Below are 21009 nucleotides of genomic sequence, written 5' to 3'. Positions count from 1 at the left end.
TTTCCAGATACCTTCAAGTCTCATTTGGAAGTGAACATTCATGTTAACAGGTGGTTTTATTCATGTTTTACAAAACAGAAAACCTTCTTGAAAGTACAAAGAGGGAAGTTTGAATCAAGCATCCAGGAAGTGAAATACAGCTGCTGGACTGCTTTCTGATACTATATTAATCCATATTAACGGCGGTCTCATTTTTTATCCAACACTGCACTTTGCTGTTTGCCCTGCAAATTTAAGTAAAACTCTTTGCTATGCTCACATAATTATGTTTGAAGGTAACAAAAGGAATCTCAGGGATAGAGATAATTTTTTTCCCCTCTTAATGAGTGAACTTGATTTTACATCCGGGAATGGAAGACAATGTCTTTCTGCAAAAAGCTAAAAGGTTTCAGCTAGATCTTCTGGTAGTGTTAACAGATGGAGAGGTTACTCAAATAAATGGTAAATATGGGTCAAATCTTTGAAGAACTGCATGCATTTGGTGAATATTCAACATGTACGCTATGTTCCATAAAAGCAAACACTCCAGACAAATCTATTGTGCAGTCTCGATTCACATACTTTAAAAAAAACCACAAACAAAAGAAGTATAAAGGTTTCTTTCTTATTGCAGTGAAGTAAAAAATAATTCAGAACAAGCGACAGAGCTAGAACAACCAGAATTTGCTAAATTTTTTCTCGCCAGGGTTAATCTGACGCAAAATGAAGCTACTTGATCTAGTCTTATTCCTTTTCTTCTGCTATTAAGTCATATCAACTCCACTTTGTGAAACATATTATTTTCTCAGTAACCATAACAGATCTGGGACTTTTCAGAAGTCTTTTGGAGTTACTTGCCTGGAGAGCACAAGAACTTGACAGGGAAAGAAATTGATCAATGAAGTGCAATATTATATAGCTTTTGGAAACTTTGGGTCATATGCTTAAAGGTCAATCGGTTTTTACTTAAACCAAAAAGCAAATTGGGAAAATCAAACTAATGGGTACAAATTGAACTATGCTTTACAGTGCTAGAACTAAAATAAACGGGAAATGGACATCCGCATACTGTTGGCAATATATATCCTTGTGGACCATTTTAAAATTAAGACTGATAATAGCTCTGGGATTTTAGAGCACATTGATTTGTTTCCAGGAGAAAGCGGCATGAGGGGAAAAGAGTGAGAGGGGAACAGAAAAGAACACACCACAAACCCAGCAACATGGTTACGTTCCAATAACACGCTGACCAGTGTTGCTATATTTATGCTTGACTGGTAAGCAAACAAACACTTGCTACTGCAAACTTCAGTTATTGTTGCTCACAAACATCTGAAATAACTAAAATGGAACTTTTGGGAAAGGCAAAGAATAATATTTGGTATTATTCATGCATCAGAACTTCTAGCTAAGCAAAAACATCTTGGTCATACAAACATTAGTTCTGCTCTCACAAAGAAGGAAAGATACAAGGAACATTCATGAGAGAACCAAGATTCTCATAGGAATTAAGGATTTAACACATTTTCAGCTTTATAAATTATGAGAAATTGATAGCTTAAATTCTACCCACTGAAACAAGATGAATTCTTTCTTAAAAATGCAAAATAATACTTAAGCTCATTTTGTGTACGATGGCTGTTCCCATTCAAATCTTACACTGTATTTATTTGCACAAGTTCCATCATACACTGTCTCATACGAACATACCTCTATCAATTCATCTCTCTGTCGAAGGCCCTCTTTAAGTTCATCCAGCTTATGCTGCAGAACACTGCACGTGTGTTTCTGTCTTTCCAATTCCTATATTCAAAAAATTCATTATTTATTTTTATTTATTTTGCATTTGGCACCAATTTCAATACAAATTCTTTAAAAGTTTGTAGTATCACTTAACATTTTCTAAGAAATTACTGCAACAATTTGAGAAATTCTACCTGCCAAGTGGCTAAAAAATCACAGAATTTTTTAGGTAAGTTCTCCAGATACTTACTACAGAGAAGATTTTAATTAATAAAATGCAGACTAGAGAGAAAAGATGCCATAAAGGCTTAAGCACAATATTAATGAGAAAAGCTCACAGACTGAATTTATTTATATGTTGCTAGAAAAATCTGCCACATAGATTTTCCCTAAGAAAGCGGGACTGAATGTGTCCTATTGGATTCAAATGTATATTTTATTTTTAGTGTATTGCATTAATTAAAGAACTTTTTTTTTTTCAGGAATGGGGTTGGGATGTTGGTATGAAGCAGGGGGAATGGGATGTGTTTTGGGGGTTTGGGAGTTTTTTTGGAGGGTGTGTGTGTTGGGGGGGTATGTTCTTTAAAAAAAACAAAAACAAAACACCACCACAATACTCAAAACATCTTTGGCCACTGAAACAGACAGACTCTTCTACTAATCTGAAAGTTTTCAGTTGTTCTTACTAAGTAGTCCAGGCTTCTATGGTTTATCTTTACAATTAGAAAAAGTCTTAAAAATCAGGACCTTTGACTTCTCTTCATTCTCCCTGTAGAACTCTGCTATCTGTTCTTCTTTCTCCTCAATTACATCCTTTAGAGTATCCACTTGGTAAACCAAGTTGTTTTTCTCATTGTCTAGTTGAGCATTGGAAACCATAGCTTTCTTGTACTTCTCTTCCACTTCAGCTAGCGAATCCTATAGACAGTAGAAAGACTTACATTAATCTTTTTGATGCATTGTTATAATGTTAAAATACCACCATAACGATGAAGAGTGTTATCTGCTATACAGTAAAATTAGACAACCATTTTTGTTTCTCAATTATATTCGTGTTGTCTCTATAGAGACACCAAGTCACAGTTCAATTTCCATTATTCAGGTTAGGTCATCCAGAGTAATGAAAAGTTATCATTACAAAACTATGAAAATTACAAGACAATACTCCACACTGCCATTTTCTCCTCTGACACCTTCACAACCTAACTCCCAGGGATAAAGTAGTAATGTCACAGCTTTATCGTATTTTCAGTGCACACAGAAAAAAACACTTTAGAATGAGGCAACAAATCTGACAGAGAGAACTCAGACAATTAAATGAATAAAAAAAATAAATCACAGAAATATCTCTAAGAGCAGCTTTAACTTCATGTTCATTATTTAAGTAGTGCTCTATTACCTCAAAGTTTTAAGGTAGTCACATTTTTTCAGTAATGATGATTCTCTGTTTAAGCAGACATTTTGTCTTTCTATTTCTTACTAAGATTAAAGAAAAAAACCAAGCAAGCATGTTAAGATTCACATGCTTGATTGTCTACCTGAAGGTGGCACATACGCCTTGCTAAATACTCTCTTAAGCAATTTACCAAAATGATTTTACTCTATTATTTTTTTCTCGCTTCTGTAACAAATGTCAACTATTCAAATACTAGAACAACTATCACTCCAGGAGCTTTAAACATGCAATTATTTCACTATGCATTCTTTTAAAAATACAAAAAATTGTGTTTCACAGAGTCCTAATTTTAGAACTGGAAAAGACCTATTCCCATTCCAAAGTAGTTCTGTGTCCTACTACCTAGTACATAATGTGATCTGTTCTTTGAAGGCATAAGTAGCACAACCTCCATTTTTAATTATTTGTATTATGATAGCAGAAGTACTAGCACAGGAAGAGTCTCCAACCCATAAAAAAAAAAAAAAAACTGGAACATTGCTCAGGCTTCTTTGGAAGTGTTCCTTCTTTTGAGTAAAGTATTACACATGTTCACTACAGTTCAAGAATTCCACGTAGTTTTGGTAATCTTCCAGTTTGGTGAGAAAGAATATGGATTTGGAAGAATTTCTGAAACACCTCAATGAGGCAGCAGGATGCCTAAGGACGAAGCAGTGGGAATAGGCTGGAATGAAAATGGATAATAAAGCTCTGCACATAACCTAAAGCTATCAAGAAATACCACCCACAATTCTTATCAGTAAAGCCAAAGGGCTATGCAAATTAGCTTGCTTGATTAGAACAGGATTATTAAACCCAGCAGACATCAAGTGAGTGCTCTGTTAACTGCACAGAAGAAAAATTTTGAGGAAAGAAAAAGGATTCCTTTCTAATTGATGCAAGGGAATATAGAAAGAAGAAACAAAACTGCATCAAACCGAGATATGAAAAGATTGAAGACTTAACTAAATCAGAACTATCCACATTAGTTTATTCTGCTGACACCCAGCAGATTTTTAGCCAGGTAAAAACCACACTCTTAGCAGCACGAGAGATGGTCAACCACAGAGATACACAAGTAGCGTGATTACAAATCACTGTTACTCAACCTCTGAAAAAACACTTAGAAGTGTAAAAGCAGGCATCGTAGGAACTTTTCTAATGTACATGAGACAAAACTGCTTCAAAACAAGTTGAGAAAAAGGCAATACCTTTCTAATTAGAAAGAAGGGTTCCCAAAAGAATCTCTATGGAAGGCAAATTAACTTCGGAACATATTATTCAGTATTAACAATAGCATAAAATGCAATTCAATTTTGTAATCCAAGCACAGATCAATCTCTTACTGTCTATTGCACACCTGTGCTCTTTGGTAACTAATGGAGTACAATCAATGATAGCGCAATAGTAATGATTCAGAACACTAGTCATGAGATACTGGAAAACATGCAGGATTATGAGAGTTAGATCCATTCTGTAAATATGAAGCAATCTCACGTTTTATTCAAATTTAGTACAATCATAGCTATCTCTAACAATCTTGTAATCCACTACTCTATGAAGTCCTTTTAATCTTCATACGGCAATATGATTACAAGAAGATATACTTCATCTGAGCATACAGCTAAGAGATTCAGTTACTTATCCTCTAGAAAGAAAATAATTTTTGCTACCTGAACAGCTCAAAGTGCATATTTTTTCTTTACTGTATCATCTAATATGTTCCTTAATCAAGGAAATTAAAGGAAGCTGTTCAATCCATCACTGTTACATGCTCAAGTACAAGAAGCATTCATTAGATTCAGTCTCCATACGGATATAAAAAAAATATGGAAAGATCTCTCTTGCATGGAACCATTCACAATTAGGTAACAGGAAAGAGAGCAGCAAAAATATCCTGAAAAATATTTGTAAACCACATCATTTGCTGTATGTATTCAGTTTCCCTTCAACACAAGAGAGGGGAAAATAATCATACTTTAAACTAACTGCAAACTGTTGTGTGAAAACTTGCGAAAGAAAAGCATACATACTAACTTAAGTCAAAACAGAGACAAATCTCATAAACCTAATATTGAAAATGCCAATCTATAATTTAAACCAAGATAATGGAAATGTAAACCATAAGCACAAAAAAGCCCTCTTTCTTAATGGCAAAGGGTTAAAACAAAATTAATCTTTTCCTTCAAGCAATATGCCTACCCAGATTTGTTTCAGCACATCTTGCAAAATCATTACTTTGGGTTTGCATTACAAGATGTAGTATTTGTCGAAACTTGGAAGACTAACTCTTAATTTCTTAAGTTCTTCATCATAACTATACCCAATTTCTTTCTTCTCCATTCAATACATAGTAATTATTTTGAATATCTATTTATTTGCTAACATAACTCAAAAATATAAATTGAACCTCCCATTATCTTACCAGAAAACACATGCTAAAAATATGAAAGTTTAACACTATTTTAACACAAACCAAATAATGAACATATGATTTAAATGTACAATGAGATAGTGTATCTTAATTTACCCACATGACAAATTTAAGCTGATGCTCTCTATGCATTAAAAGTTAGATACATGCTTTAAAGAAATCTAAAAACTTGTTAGTAAAGCCTTATATAGTTAGTGGAACCAGTGAGATCCTTCATTACTCAAAACACCCAGTCAGAATGCATGCTTGGGAAGAGCCCTGATACCTTTAGTTCTTTAAGTCCCTGCATGTATCTCCCTTCTACATCGTGTATCTGGTCCTTAAGATCATAGATATCCTGCAGGACATAGGAATTAACCATTGCATAAGAAGTATGGGGAAATAATTTGTAATTAAAAAAAAAAAAGCATTAAAAGGTTTACAGCATCTCTGTCAAATGCCAAAGCATTACAAATGCCAAATTATTGCATAATTCACAGAAATTAGAATTAATTCACAACAACTTGATGGAAATTGAGATTTTGTTTATATCCCTGAATCCAAGTCATCTCAAATAAGACAGAATTGTTTCAAATTTGACATAAACAAAGTCTTACTTGAATAAAAGATAAACAGTCACGACCATAAATAATACAACAAATACAATTACCAAGATAAATACAGAAATCTTCTGTGACTGAAAATTACATCCTCCTAACTTTTTCTTACTATTAATAAACCATAAGTTCTGTAACAAAGAAAAATTCCTCCTAACCACAAATACAGTTTGAAACTAGCTCCTTATTCTCCGATAATGCGTTTTACCCGTAATTCACTGAGGGAGGCATCAGGATCCACCCAACTGCTTGTGTCTCCACTTCCTCTCCTAGATGAGTTGCCACTCAGAGGGGTTGCACTTATTGAATTGCGAGATGATGGCTTAAAAAGGGAAAAAAACTGTATCAGGAATCACACTGCCATTTCTGGTACACTTGACATTACTCTTTATAAACTGCTTCACAGTCATAGAACAGTGTTCGTGCTTGTTTATACCATTTTCTTAACGCTAGCTTATAGACAATATTTTTCACTGATTATTTTCCAGCACTTCTCTTTCTTTTTGCTGAAATGTTGGTTTCTCTTTCATGACTTATCAGTTAGCATAACATTACGGTTTTAAGTCTTCTGTTCAGAAGGCTTTCATAAGGAGGTTGTTAGTGCTGAAAAACTGCAGAAGTATAAATATTTCCAAAAAGAATAATTTTTCCACCCAGGATTCAGAGGAACGTCTCCAGTGGAATCTAGTATTTGAATTTTTATAGCTCTCGCCTCTTCAAATTCAACCTTTCCTGCTAAATACTTCTCACACAGAAAGTAAATTCTGTAAGTAACTAATACTTGCTAAAAGTAAACTAAATAATAAAATTATTTCCTCGGGATTAATTCTAGGGATAAAAAGTATGTCTAAAAATATCTCTCTGCAAGCTCTTAAAATGACTAATACACACTCTACTAAAAATACACAGCATTTATACTTTTGGAACTTTTTAAATACTTGTAAATTTATGAATGAACACTGACTTTCAATAACTTTTAAATTAAAAACTCTTACCCTCGAATATATTTCTGAATGTGATTTTTCACTCTTTTCTTCTAGCTGAAAGAGAAAAGGGAAAGTGATCACAATACACCTTTTGCAGTGAGGGACTACTCAATCACCACCTTCTGTTCAAAGACACTGAGAAATAATTAAGAGCGAAAAATGAAGCAATAAAAAAAAAGAAATTCCACAAGTTATTGTAGATCAAGGCAGGAAAAAATACTTCACTGGAAAAGTATTTTTTACCTCAACTGCAAAATAGTATGCTTGTAAAGAAAAAGCCAGAAACTTTCTAAAAAGTTTTTAAAAATTCATTACCAATACTAAACAACAAAACATGTTTCACTATTTTAAATTTCAACAGGCTAGTGGCTACAACACTTGGTGGCATAACAAACGTGATGCTTCATGCAAGTGCACTTCCAACAATCAGTGACATCAGTGTGAATATCCTAGTTATTGGAAAACACATTTGTTCTTCAATCTCTTTGGTGAAGCCTACAATTACATCAGGACAAAAAAACTATAGCAACCTACAATACAATTTCAATTCATGTTTTACATATTGTATGCAAAAGAACTACAACCCCTGCCTTCTGATTTAGGAAACTCTTATACTGCAAACTTATACTGTTGTTCCCATATTTTCTATATTTTTGTGAATCAAAACAGGTGGAATTAAATTAACATAAACATGTTGCTATATTTTCTAAAAGAAGTATGATAAATTGAGTAAGATATCTCAAATACCTTGCTTCTCTGAAAACACCTGTTTTTCTCCTAGCCCAAGGACAACAGATTTGAAGTCTCCTACAATCACAGTAGAAACAGTTACTTTATGAGATCTCCTTCCTTTGTGTTTTCTACAGAAGCAACGTTGCGCTTCCATGTCAAATTCACCATCTCCAATGATGTACTAAAATTGTAAATTGCAAATATTTGTCATAACTGTGATAATAAAATGATGTGAAGAATCCCATTGATCTGAAGTATCCATTTAGAATAACTTAAATAAAAATATACATTTGGAATACAATAATACTTAATAATGACGATGATAATAAAAGCAACTGAGAAAGTAGCATAATTGCCAGTCTCAGCCTCCACATTTTCTTTTAGTAGAGCATTAATTTCAGAAAAGCAGGTTTATTAGGAAAAGAAAAGATAAAATTTCAGTTGGTGAAATTATTAGTATCTGTCGTGCTTTAAGCACGTACAGACAATAAATACTGTTCATTATTACAAGTTACATAGCACTAAGAGCATTAAATCATCTAAATGCAGAATCCCAGAAACAGTGGTTGTGACAGTACTCTAGCAGTCACCTAGTCCAGCATGCCTTCCAAAGCAGAGCCACTGCCATCGGTCCAGGGTAGCTGTGGCTTTATCTAGATAAATTCTCCAGCCTTGAGATAACCCATCAGAGTGCAACACTAACCTCCCTGTGGAGCTTCTTGCAATGGCTCGTCTGAACCTCCTAAGCCGCAGCATGAGGCTACTGCCCCTTGTTGCACCTTGGCTTGGCACGGCTATGAAGACTTTGGCTCTTGCTGCATCCCCTCTGCCCAACTAAATAAGCCCAGTTCTCTCAACCTCTCCTCCTACTGCATGTGCCAACCCTGACTGTTACTTCAAAGACATGACTAAGAAGAAAAATTTCCCTTTTTTTCCACTACCAAACAAAGAAGTTTTGACTGCAAGTAACAAGAATTTCTAGAACTTATAGCAGCAATAAAGAGAAGGCAGTTAAGTTTTGTTGTCAACAATGTTCAGACTGAAGGGATGCACAGGAAAACCATCATTATAATTTTCCTGTAACATGCTCTATCAACTTGGGATTCAGTACAAGAGCGTAGCCAACAATGAGTGCTCTAGTAGTGATCCTGACAAAATCTTATCTTGAATGAATGAAAACTAAAATGCAATAATGAGGGCACAGTTGTAAGTATTTATTTTTGTCACTAAACCACGTAGTAGTATTCCAAAAATACATAACAAACTTAGACACTTATTTTCCATAAGTAAAAACCTCAACATTTTACATTTAGAAGATGCTTAAGCTTATCACACACAAAAACCGGTGAAGTGTTAACACTTGACACATGCTTCTAGCAACAGGCAAAATCCCCTTTAAAATAAAGCAGCATGCTTTTTAAAAATTCAGACTCCAGACTTTTTTTTTTTTTAAACACAAAAAATGGCCTCAACCCCTCAACAAACTTATTTGCCATTAAATAACTCTGAATGCTTTTACAGTATGTATTCTTTCAGAGCATGAAAAGAAAATCCATGGTTAGTAAGTTTGCTGTATTCACCACAGTATAACAAGCATTACACTCACACTGTTCAAACCTTGGACATCATCTGCATCTGAAACAATGCTTCCCCTGCGGTTGGAACGACTAAAATAGTCAGCAGCAGTTTCACTTTGATCAGAAAAATCAGAAGACTTCAAAAGATAAGGAGAAGGGTGAAAGAGAACTGAAGATGATACCACAGAATGAACAAAAGTTTATTTTAAAAAAAACAAACAGGAAATCCCAATTTAACTCTCCATTATTGCAATTTATTCTTGCTTTTCTAACAGTTTAACAATTGTAAAATCTTAACTACTCTTCTAGATTTTTGCTATTTTAAATGTGTCTGCATGAATAAAACTTGTGCCACACTGATATGAATACTTTAGTCAGCATACACATTGTTTTTAAACACTTTTTCCATGTTTATTATTCTTTTAGTTTACAGTATCTAAAACCATCAAACATTTATTACTGGTTAATTTTCTACATTTGGAGTAATATAAAAAATACAATCAGAGATACAGAAGGGTTTAGTACTAATATGGTGCTAAACAAGCTACAAAAACTACTTTTTAAAAAAAAAGGTTTGTAGATCATAAGAGATTATGTAATCAGAAGCTGATTAGTAAAAGTTACTATTTTTCTTTACAAATGTTGTCTTTTCTTCAAATCAACACAATCCTAACACTACTAATTATGAATATGATCTGGGCTTTCCCTCCTTCCTAATTTTAAGAGGCCTCACAATAGAAGACAAGCTCACTCCCCAAAGCTGTATGTACAGAAACTAAGGAGACAAGCAGTATTTTCACAGTCCAAGAGACTTTAGAGATAGATGCTAATACCCCTTAGGTTCTGGAACTTTGTAAAGCAACAGCAAAATTCCCTTTTTTCCTACACCTTCAAAAATGCACTGTGACATCTGTTGTAGCTAAAAACATCCAGTCTCTGACAAATCTGTTTTTATTTGTTTAGTCTCTATAACATTGTTAATATGTGAAAAATGAAACCAGGACTGAACATTTCAATTTAACCCATACGAGATCAAATGAGCAGCTGTACCAATGAAATGAAGACAGGCATTCTGTGGTCGAAACTGGGTAGAACTATTTAAAAATCACTTTGCAGCATAAAAAAAAATCATCTTTGGAGTGACCCTTTTAACACAATACATATCTAGGAACAAATTTCACTCAGTTTTGAATATTGGTCACCATAAACCTGAGCCAACTACTCTTTACTGCATGACATAACAAAGCTTGCATTAGTCCTCTTTCTGAAAAGAAAGACTTTTTCACGTGTTCTCTAGTAAGAGTTTCATGAGCCTGCCCAACTACAACACAAGTAGTACACAAGTACAACAATGTACTAAACACCCGTTTCTGATTGCTTGCAATTTATACATTACATTTGAAAGATGTTTAAAAAAGCAAATTCCTTACTGCTTCTACACTTTACTGTCTTACTGATAAAACTTTACATCTTGCTAAAAATCACATCGCTGACAAATTACATTTTTTTAATGTGGATTTGGAAAACAGTCTGTGTGCTGGTCAGTAAAATGATCCCCAGTGTAAATATTCATCATCCCTGTGTGTTAGTATCACAGCATTCAGCAAGTCATGCAAGAGGAGCGCTCACCACAGGACTACTTCGAATTGAGCTTGCTCTTGAAGAATAACTGTATTCGGATGGCTAAAGAAAAGTTATGAAGGAAATTTTCACAATTTTCATATATTTTTGTCTCCAGAAAACAAAGATAATGAAAGAAACCAAAAGCCTATTACACTTACAGTGCGAGAACTATATGAGCTACGTAATCCATCACCATGCAAAGAAGCCTGAGAAAGAGGGAAGGAAGTACTGTTTATAGTCAGTCTCAGAAATAATTATGCCACACGCATACACTGTAATTCTTACGCACTGTACTCTGCCTTATCCCATCTATGCATTTTCCAGTTAACATAGTACTTTTTGAAAGGACAAACAATTTCTTAAAAATTTCCAGAAGCATTCCCTACTATTAGGGATGTCTACTTCCAAATATATTTGATATTTTCAGAAGAAAATTAAATACTTAAATTGCAATTTGTTTTTCACTGTTCTGAAGCCTTTAGAAGTTTTGATCCCCCCTGGGAACGGAGACTACATTGTACACTTATCAGTTTTACTCTGTGTTCACCCATGAAGGTCTTTTCCAACCTAAATGATTCTATGATTCTAAGGTGCAAGGCTGAAATCTATTTATGTAGTGGATGATAAAAGCAGCTCTGGGCAGCAAAATTAAAAAAAAAAAATTACAGTCTTGTGCTGCTTTCCCCCTACCTATGAAGAGATCTCAGTAGAAATTATAATTATATGTATATTAGAATTCTATGTAATAGCAGTCACTATGGTCTCATGCTCTCATGGATCTTCTAATGTTTTCTTGAGAATATGGACAAAGCCAAAAAAGTAAATTTTCTCTGTTTGGAATCCCAGTGCAGAACAAGACCTCAGCAACTATATAAAATATTACATAAGAATACTTGATCATTTTCTACATGGGTTTAGCATGTCTCTCAATGGCAGTATAAGCTGGATTTGAACTATTACAGCAGCAAGAGGCAAAAAGTTTCAGGCATGCATGTCACTTTTTAAAGATGACAACTTTTTGTAGAGCTATCTTAGCCATTCTTATGGCACTTCTAGATACTTTTTATTTTGTAAAGACGCAGATTAGGTTTTCATTCTACTACATTTTTGTATGACCATTAAATTTAAATATGGCATATTGTTTGAAAGTATTTAAAGTGTATTTACCACAAATTTCTGTCATCTGACAATGACTTTTCCCGTTAAGCACTTAGCTTAACTTCTTTAAATACTTTTTTTAGTATACATGCAGTTGCTATTTAGTATGTTTGGATTAATTTGGTCTAACCCCACTGTTTTTCAGCATCGTTGTTGTATTCATAAACTTTATGCTTGTCTGTAAGAAATCAGTAAAGCAGCAACTGCTGAAGTACTTTAAAGAGGCAATTTAACCATGTTAAAAACGTTAAACTGAACACCACCAAAAAATGACACACACAAGCTGCAACTTTATTTTAAAATGTGAAAAAAAATGCACATGTAATACTGTCAAGCCTCATGGCCATACAATACAAACTTAAGGCAACCATGCAAATGGTGCTTACGAACCAAACTGATACTTCTTATCAAACCAGTGTTTACAGAAGGAGACACCTATGAAGAAAAGTGTAATTTTATATTTGAAGGCCATTCAAACATCTGAAGACAAGCAAGATATAATTTTACATTGTACTGACCCTGTAACTCCTAGTTGTTGCCACTGGATCACTGCATAGAGAAGACGACTGTAGCGTGAAGAACAGAAAAAGTCAGAAACACTTTTTCTGCACACATTATTGTTTTTTATCTATTGCTCTATATTAACCAAAAGTTCTAAAGATTGGAATACTAAATTTTACATCTACAATAGACAGGAACTTTAAGAAAAGTGTGGATAAACATTCCAAGAAAACCCATTATCTCTGAAATCATAATCTAAAACATGAATTCTAGTATTTTTTTCAGAAGATTTGTAGAAGAGAATGATAAGAAACCAAGTAGTTTTCAAAAGACACATCAGCTTCCTCTAGCTACTTATTTAAACCTGATCATGACAGTAGCTGCAGGTACTGGAAGATACTACCCATCTCATGACAGACCATCAATTTATCATTTAGATAACTGTAGAAGAAAGTAGTACATTGGTGCTAAACTTTTAAGGCTTTTTTGTTGTTGATTTTTTTAAAAACAGGACTTTGGAAAAGCAAGTGTCACAGCTGCTAGTTGTTTTCTTTCTATCATACAGCAATCATGAAACAGAAGCTATTGTAAATTTAAAACCCCACATATGCAGAACACAGATTAACTTGCATGTTGTCCATTCATTTTATAAAAGGCAACCCTTAAAAGCAAGAAATACAATTGCAGCTACTATTAGCTGTAATAATTTGCAGTGTTATAGAAGGAAAGAGAGTGAAGTTTGCATCTTATAGCATAAGTAATTGAAAACAAATGTATGTATGTTATATACATTAAAAAAAGAATATAGGAAGAAGAGACAGACCCGAGTATGGTAGGAAGGAACTGGTTTACTATATCTAAGGCTGCTATAATTTCTTTGATCATAGTAAATTCCACTCTGTGGGGGAAAAAAGAAAAGATAAAACAAAGGTTGCATCTGTAGATCTTGTAAATAAAAGTTCTATCTCAACACTGCCCAAACATTCCCAAGCTTAGAACTTGTACAGAACATTGTCAAAATCTTCCCTATGGTTAACTCAAAATCCATGTAACTTTATCAAATCAAGTAAAGCACAAAACACCCCAAACCTACTTCTGCACTCTGTATATCAGCATTATCTGCATTTTAATGTCCTGCCCAACCAAAGGAATAAATAGTTCTGTTTTTTTCTCTCTAAAAAGAAGAAAACCCAGAAAAAGGTTCATCAAAAGGTTCCTGTCAAGCGCAGCACACAAAACATGAAAAACTTGACAAAACTTCCTAATAAATAGTACAATTATTTGTTTGATTTTTTTTCCATTACATACTATTTTGAATCAGAGCATTTGGGAAGGCAACAGGACAGAAATTCCTAAGAATTTAAGAGGGGATGGATGTTTATGTGATCAGCATTAGTCTGTACCCTACCACTGTGTTTTACACCAAGAGTGCATGCCGAAAGCCTAACAATTATACTTTGGCTTAGTTCTGTTGTTTTTTTGACACTTCCTACACAGATTGCATTATACGCAAATGTGAGGAAAAATGTGATATACACATATAAGGAAAGAGAAACAGAGACGAAGACATGGCAAAAAATAGTGCTTTCAGAAAGCAGCACTATATCTCACTAGGCCACAGGAGGAGGAAAGATCCATATTTCTCATTGAAGAACTGAGTGAATGGGAAAAGTGCTAAGAGAAATGCTGTAATACCCATAATTGTAAGTAAATATAAAAATTATTTCAGCCTTGTCTCAACACAAGCGTCCACTGCTGCTCCAACTCCCCCAATCCCTGACATGACTGCTATTTCATCAGTGCCAAAACCCTCTGAAAAATTACATCTAAAATATTCAATTTCTTGGCACTATATTCACATACTCAATTTTCTAGAATAGTTTTTGGAAGATCACAATACTCCACATGCCCTTCTCAACAGTTCCCTGGGTTAATGTCAAGGTTTATGGTAAATCCAATCTGCTTTATATCTACATTTAAAATATCTCTAACTGATAGGGGCAAAGTGTAAATAATTTCCATCCTGACTGAATAAACTTCAATGCGGAGAAGTGACACTTGAAAATATTTCCAAGAGCCTTCCACAGGCCTCCAACAGAACATGATTTCTATTCAGCTGACTCCATTCATGGGACTCCACTGCCATGAGCACAGTTTCAAACACTTAATTTCTGGTTGGAAGGTTTTCTACTAGAGGTTTCTTTTCTTTCCTGAAAACATTTATCCATATGTCAGGAAGCTAACAAATTTATCCATAACTGTATTAGTATGTAAATCTGCACAGTTAGTATAACAAAAATTATAGCAGAAAACTAACCAATAAATCTTTGTGGGAATGAGCAGCTTTCTTCTTTGAGCTATGAGATTCACTGTAAGCATAACTCTAAGAATAAAATTTAGAAAATTAATACCACTATAAAATCATATCTTCAATCTTAAAATATAAAGAAGTCAAACATAAGTATTTCAGATATTTAACACCTACAATGGAAATACCACAGAAAATTCTAACTACATGATTAGAATAATAGGCCATACTTCTATCGCTGTGTAAAAAACTGTAACAGACCATATCTCTGATTAACACAGATTGGGCTTAAGCAGTGCTCACATTTAACAAAAAACATAAAACCAATAAATAAAGTAAAAAACCTTAACATTACAGACTATTTTAAGCACTATATTGTGTTTGCCTATCTGTAGCTAACTCAGATAACACTGCTGTTTAAACAGATTCAGCTTTCTAAGCTGCTTGCATATTCCTTTTAGTGATACTTGGTGCTTTTCTTTGCCTAAGGAAACACACACAAATCTTAGTTGGTGTAATACCAATGAGAACGTGATGCACTCCACTATCGTTTCATAACAATAAGAAGGAATTTTTTAAAGTAAGAATATACAAACCACCTGCTTTTTCTCAGGACCAAAATAATTTTCCATTAGATTGAGTTAAAGTTTCTATACGGAAATGGAGAATACATATAAATGCATACACACACTTCTTTACAAAAAGTACGTCTTCCAATTCTAATATGCATATGTCAATTCACTATAAAGTTTAGAAATAACAGATAAATACTAAAAAGTAGTTACTGCAACATAGCTTTCTGTAATGTGACTTCATTAGATTTTCTCCCAGAGAAGGTTTACACATGCATTCTATGGAAAGTGTTAGAATCACACTGCTCTTCTAGGTCTGAAAGTGTAATAGTACAAATTTATGTTGTTTTTTTTTTTTAAATCAATAATTTAAAGTAGCAAGTTAGTGTCATTACACCTTAAAAACAAAGCACAAAAGCAGTCTTCACTCAAAGACATGCAAACATACAGGGGCTGAGTATCTTGTGGATCTATCCTTAGAACTGTCATACTGAAGTAAAAAAGAAATTAAAAGTTAAGAAAAATAAATAAAAAGCAGCTTTTTTTTTTCAAAGAATGACTAAAAACATTTAAAAGAAAGTTAAGAAAAAATATTCTACTAACTATGAAAATTCACACATGTAGGAAATGCCATTTATCTAGTCTAAAGGGCATTCTGAGGGTGCAACACTTTTTATAAAAACTATCCCCCCCCCACCCACCAACAGCATCCCAATTTCTGAAAAGTGACATAATTTTGGACAGCAGTAGGTTATGCGAAATATTTAATGTGGTTTTAGAAACAGTATTTTAAATAATTAAGTAAAGCTTCATATGGTAGATTGCATTAAACAGACACAATATTTGTTAGGTTACAAGGGAGGCTGCCTACAGGGCATGGAAGACATTAGGGATGCAGGGAAATAGCACGTTGGGATCAGGGGAGGAATCAAAGGTGGGGAAAGGGAGGGAAAAGGTGTTCTCAGAAGGAGCAGGTGTGTGAAAGAGGAGAAATAGTGGGATAAAAGGGCCACCTGTGCGTCAGGAGACTGCTGGCCTACCAGATTTGGCAATTCCTAACAATACTTATGAAAAGACCTTTGTAATAATAGCTTAGGCAGCATCCCCATGTTTTGTCTTACTCAACAAAGACCAAATGTGTGGAGAGTATATATATATATCTATATACACATTCATTTCTTTTTAACATACAAATCTCACATTTTCAAAACAAGCTTGTTTTTCCACCTCATTTAAAATTTCACAGGTTTAACTTAGCTCTTCTGACTGTAGGTAATACACAATCCAAAATGTTACTATCATCCTAAACTTTCTTAAAAAACAAAACAAAACAAAAACTGAAGGTAGTTTGAGAACACTACATGATGCACTAATAATACATGCTAGAGTATTATCCAGTGTAATTTTCAACATGAGAACTACTGACAGGATTACAAGAAAAAGAATTTCTTATTGTTTATTGATATGTCTGAAAATTCCTTCTAGAGATCAAAGTAGCACCCAAAATTCCCTGGTTCTAGATTTCATATTTGTTTTTAAATTAATATAGGGCAGGTTTAATTCACATTATTTCAAGTTGTTTTCATATTATCTCAATAGTTCCAATATATCCAATAATCACCTTATATTAAATAACAATAATTTAGTATTATTTTTAATGTAACTTACAGACCATGGAACCTTTTTTTGTTGCTAACAGTACCATACAGGACCCATAGGAACTCTGTACCAGTTTTAACCAATTTAACCATTTCTTTTTCTTCAAACTGTTTTTATCTTTAATTACCTACCAATAAGTGACCTGGCTATCAAAGAACAGAAACAGATCACTCAGATAAACATTATAATCACAACACTTCACTTATACCTTTACTTAACTATTAACAGCTTAACAGTCTACTAACAAATATTTCTTGAGAAATTACCTAAACTAGGAACACCACAAAATATACAGAAATGTTAATTTCTGAGAAAGTAACTTTTCTGTTTGTATTCCAGCCTTGACTATAGGACTAACATAGCAACATAATTGAGAAAAAAAGGCTTCCTGTGCCAGAACTTTTAGCAACACCTTTGCACCTATCCAGGTCAATGCTCAACCTTTGCTACTTTATTTTATTTCTCTTCTGGAGATATTAGAATAGAGAGACTGGAGAGACTAATCCCCTTCAAACTAGAAGTTATCTTCAAGACAGAACACTAAGTTTTCTTGGAGCCCTTAAATCTACCGTCACAAATCATTTCATTACGTCAATCACTGCAGCAGTCCCTACTTTGATAAGTAGACACAGAAAACACTATTATACGAACACATCAAAGCATGCTCATTCCAGGCTACACACCACACGATCTCTCCTTCTGGAGGTACTTGATCTGCTCCTGTGAGACCCACTGACATCCAAAGAACTCTTTGGAATGAAATTGTAAAAATGCATCAGTAGATAATAATTTTTAAAAGCTCTAATCATCATTGTTAATCTTTACTGAAAGGCAGAAAATAACTGAGGCAATTAAATTGTGGGTAAGTCTGCCCAAAATGAGCTCAGTTACCCGCTGAATTCAAGCTCTACTCTTTAGACAAGGGTAAATTACTTAACCTCTGTCTTAGCATCTTCTGTATGTTAACCATGGCAAGAGCAGACCTGAGCAAACCTGTACCACCTCACAAGTTTGTACGTTTTGTTACATGCTTTTTTGGTAAACCACTTACTGTTTGCAAAGTAGTCAATACTACATGATTTAAAAGATTTATTTGGTAAAAATATGTGTGTGATAAATTGCAGAAACTCTTACTTAACACCAGGACTTGGAAGATGTTACAGAAAATTCATCAAAGATGACATTTAATTGCTCAAACCACTTAGTAAGTGGCAATCACTTTTTCTTTTTTTAAAGTCACACAAAGAAACAGCTTATTTCATCTTCCAAAATTAACAAAACCAACCCTTTTATTTTAGTAATTTGTCCCTATCCTAGCCTATATATCCAGATAAATGCCAAGCAGATTTCTAGGCAGATCTACGGAAAACTGGAAAATGTTTACAAACCCTCAATAAAACCATTAATTAGCACAGCACATGACCTAAAAATTATATAAGAGAGCCTATACATTAGAATAAACACTTCTACCAGCAGTCTTTGGGATATCTTGCATCATTCAGATAAGTCTTTGCCACTAACAAATAAATACATACATCACCACATTCTCAAAGAAATAAAACCCTGTATTACACCAAACTCTTCTTCAAACTGTGTCTTAAAGTACTACTATTTTTTTTTTTTTCCGCACAAATATTACAGAAACACAATCATCACTACCATCAGCACCAGTTTGGAAGGAAAGCCCAAGTCCCAAACCACTATTATTCACCTTCAGTAAGTAGCATTGATTCCTAGGATGACTGAGTCAGCAGTAGTAATATTTACTTTAACTAAAATTTGCCCATTTGCAGAATTTCTGAGACAGAGAAGAAAAATGGAAAAGAGATTTTTTTCCCATTAGACTGTCATCTAAACTAGACCAGTGTTAAAAATAGTCTTTAATATTACAGCTGACCATGAGATTTGATGTGTAGTAGTAATCACAACTGACAACTTACACAGGAATCTTAAAACTCTACCATTTCAAGACCAGCCAATTAATTCTTACTCGTTGGCAATATCTGAAGCCTATGTGAGTACAATTACTCAGCTTTTCAAAAAGGAAATAAATCATATTAGACTGCAATAACACCAAAAGATGACTAAAACTAGCCATTAAATATATGTTATTACAAATAATAGACCACTGAAATAAATATACTTCCAAACAGTTTTGAAATACCTACTCAATTATTTTCAGCCACAAAAACATACTGAAAATAAATATACGTAGAAGAGGGAAAAAAAAGCACAAGATATAGTAAAACAATAGTCAAAGAATTTAAATGTGACAACGGAGATTCTTTTTAAATACTAAGATTGAAATACATAAAAATAAAATCCCTTGTTAACATTTATGAAAATAAAATACCAGATGAACTTTAACATTGCACGCAACTGAAAATACTGACTCTAAAACTGCTAATACTTGGAAAACCTAAAGCATCATTCGCTTGCTAAGAAAATGAAACCAAAACCCAAACTTAATGGAAAAGAAAAGTATACAGTTCAAACACAAACCAAATATGAATGTCGACTGGACCGGTGAGAATACCTGGCCCTCTCTGAATCTTCCTGAGAAAGAAGAAATGCGGAGTTATTTCTTAGGAAAAAGAAAAAAAAAGAAAAAAAAAAAGAAAAAAAAGAAGATGACAGTAAAGTAAAAGCAAGTAAAGGTGAGCAACATGCTGTTAGCACTTTTAATGCTATGTATTATTTTGAATAACCCATTGTGGTAAGTGAACTCATTCAAGGCAGAAAAACTGTGATTTCACCTGATTTGGGTAAGTACATCAACACACTACATTAGGAGATGCAAATAAGGGGGTTAATATACTTAATAATTAGTGTTCAGTAGTCAATCTTCTGATTACTGTATTAATGCAGAAAAAAGTACAAGATTTTTTAAAATTAAGAAAATAAAAATAAAAAAATGAAAAGCTTTACAAAATTACATTAGTAAGAAATGTACTATATAATTACTAGCCAGATTGTGAATATTTACAAAGTCATTTGAGCCCCAATAGAGATGATCATTCTCAGTTTCCTCATATATATTTCAGATTTTCTCCTCTATTACAGGAATAAATCTTCTAAAGCAAATTGATAAATTTCAAGTTCTATAGGTAGTTTTGCTCTATGATGACAGTGTAAATAAATCCAACTTACAAAATTTGGGGGAGTACAACTAGCTAAGGCACCTTAATATCTTCTGTTCTGTTAAAAGATCAAGGAATGCTCATTTTGTCTCACACAAAGGAATATGAGAGAAGAAGCACGACAAAAATATGACTAATTTAAAATTAAATATTCAAATGTTTCATGTGCCATAAACTTCTCAAATTTTTAGTTACAGTGGGTAAGCATGTTATGAATAAGTTGAATTTTAAACTATCCCAGCTGAAGGCTATAACAGAGCTCTACAACTATGAATCCTTCCTTAAATGACTTACTTTCTACAGTTTTCAATGTGTCAATCTTCTACAGATTGTAAGCCAGTTATCTTTAGAGATAAAAGTTAAGCCTCCAGATCATAGATGGATATCTAAAGCCTAAAGCTGGCTTTCATATTTCTTATGGTCACCTAGTTATTTTCTACATTATCACTGGATACACTAACTTGTTTAATAGTATTTCCTGACTATTCAAGAGGCCTAGTTAATATTCTGAAAGAAAATAACTTCCCAGAGGGGAAAAAAAACCCAACATTCATCTCATAACAAAA

The 21009-nt window shown here is 33.6% G+C and overlaps 1 protein-coding gene across 3 annotated transcripts in view; it reads right to left on the bottom strand.

Moving 5' to 3' along the window:
- LRRFIP2 (leucine rich repeat (in FLII) interacting protein 2) overlaps nucleotides 1–21009 on the bottom strand; it is a 44960-nt gene that overhangs the window by 11760 nt on the left and 12191 nt on the right. The window contains exons 4-18 of one of the 3 annotated variants that reach the window (XM_010084352.1): nucleotides 19806–19859; nucleotides 17987–18052; nucleotides 16093–16134; nucleotides 15082–15147; nucleotides 13588–13662; nucleotides 12782–12829; nucleotides 12654–12698; nucleotides 11264–11311; nucleotides 11112–11165; nucleotides 9512–9619; nucleotides 7183–7227; nucleotides 6396–6509; nucleotides 5857–5928; nucleotides 2470–2640; nucleotides 1690–1782 (exon numbers count right to left, since the gene is read on the bottom strand). In XM_010084352.1, coding sequence (XP_010082654.1) covers nucleotides 1690–1782; nucleotides 2470–2640; nucleotides 5857–5928; nucleotides 6396–6509; nucleotides 7183–7227; nucleotides 9512–9619; nucleotides 11112–11165; nucleotides 11264–11311; nucleotides 12654–12698; nucleotides 12782–12829; nucleotides 13588–13662; nucleotides 15082–15147; nucleotides 16093–16134; nucleotides 17987–18052; nucleotides 19806–19859 — 1101 coding nt within the window. The remainder of the gene's footprint in view (nucleotides 1–1689; nucleotides 1783–2469; nucleotides 2641–5856; nucleotides 5929–6395; nucleotides 6510–7182; nucleotides 7228–9511; nucleotides 9620–11111; nucleotides 11166–11263; nucleotides 11312–12653; nucleotides 12699–12781; nucleotides 12830–13587; nucleotides 13663–15081; nucleotides 15148–16092; nucleotides 16135–17986; nucleotides 18053–19805; nucleotides 19860–21009) is intronic. The other 2 variants (XM_010084353.1, XM_010084354.1) reach the window with 2 other exon arrangements.

Source organism: Pterocles gutturalis, unplaced genomic scaffold, assembly GCF_000699245.1.
Source record: "Pterocles gutturalis isolate BGI_N339 unplaced genomic scaffold, ASM69924v1 scaffold42305, whole genome shotgun sequence".
NCBI classification, from domain to species: domain Eukaryota; kingdom Metazoa; phylum Chordata; class Aves; order Pterocliformes; family Pteroclidae; genus Pterocles; species Pterocles gutturalis.
The sequence above is the reverse complement of the archived record's forward strand: the minus strand, read 5'-3'. Positions and strand labels throughout refer to the sequence as shown.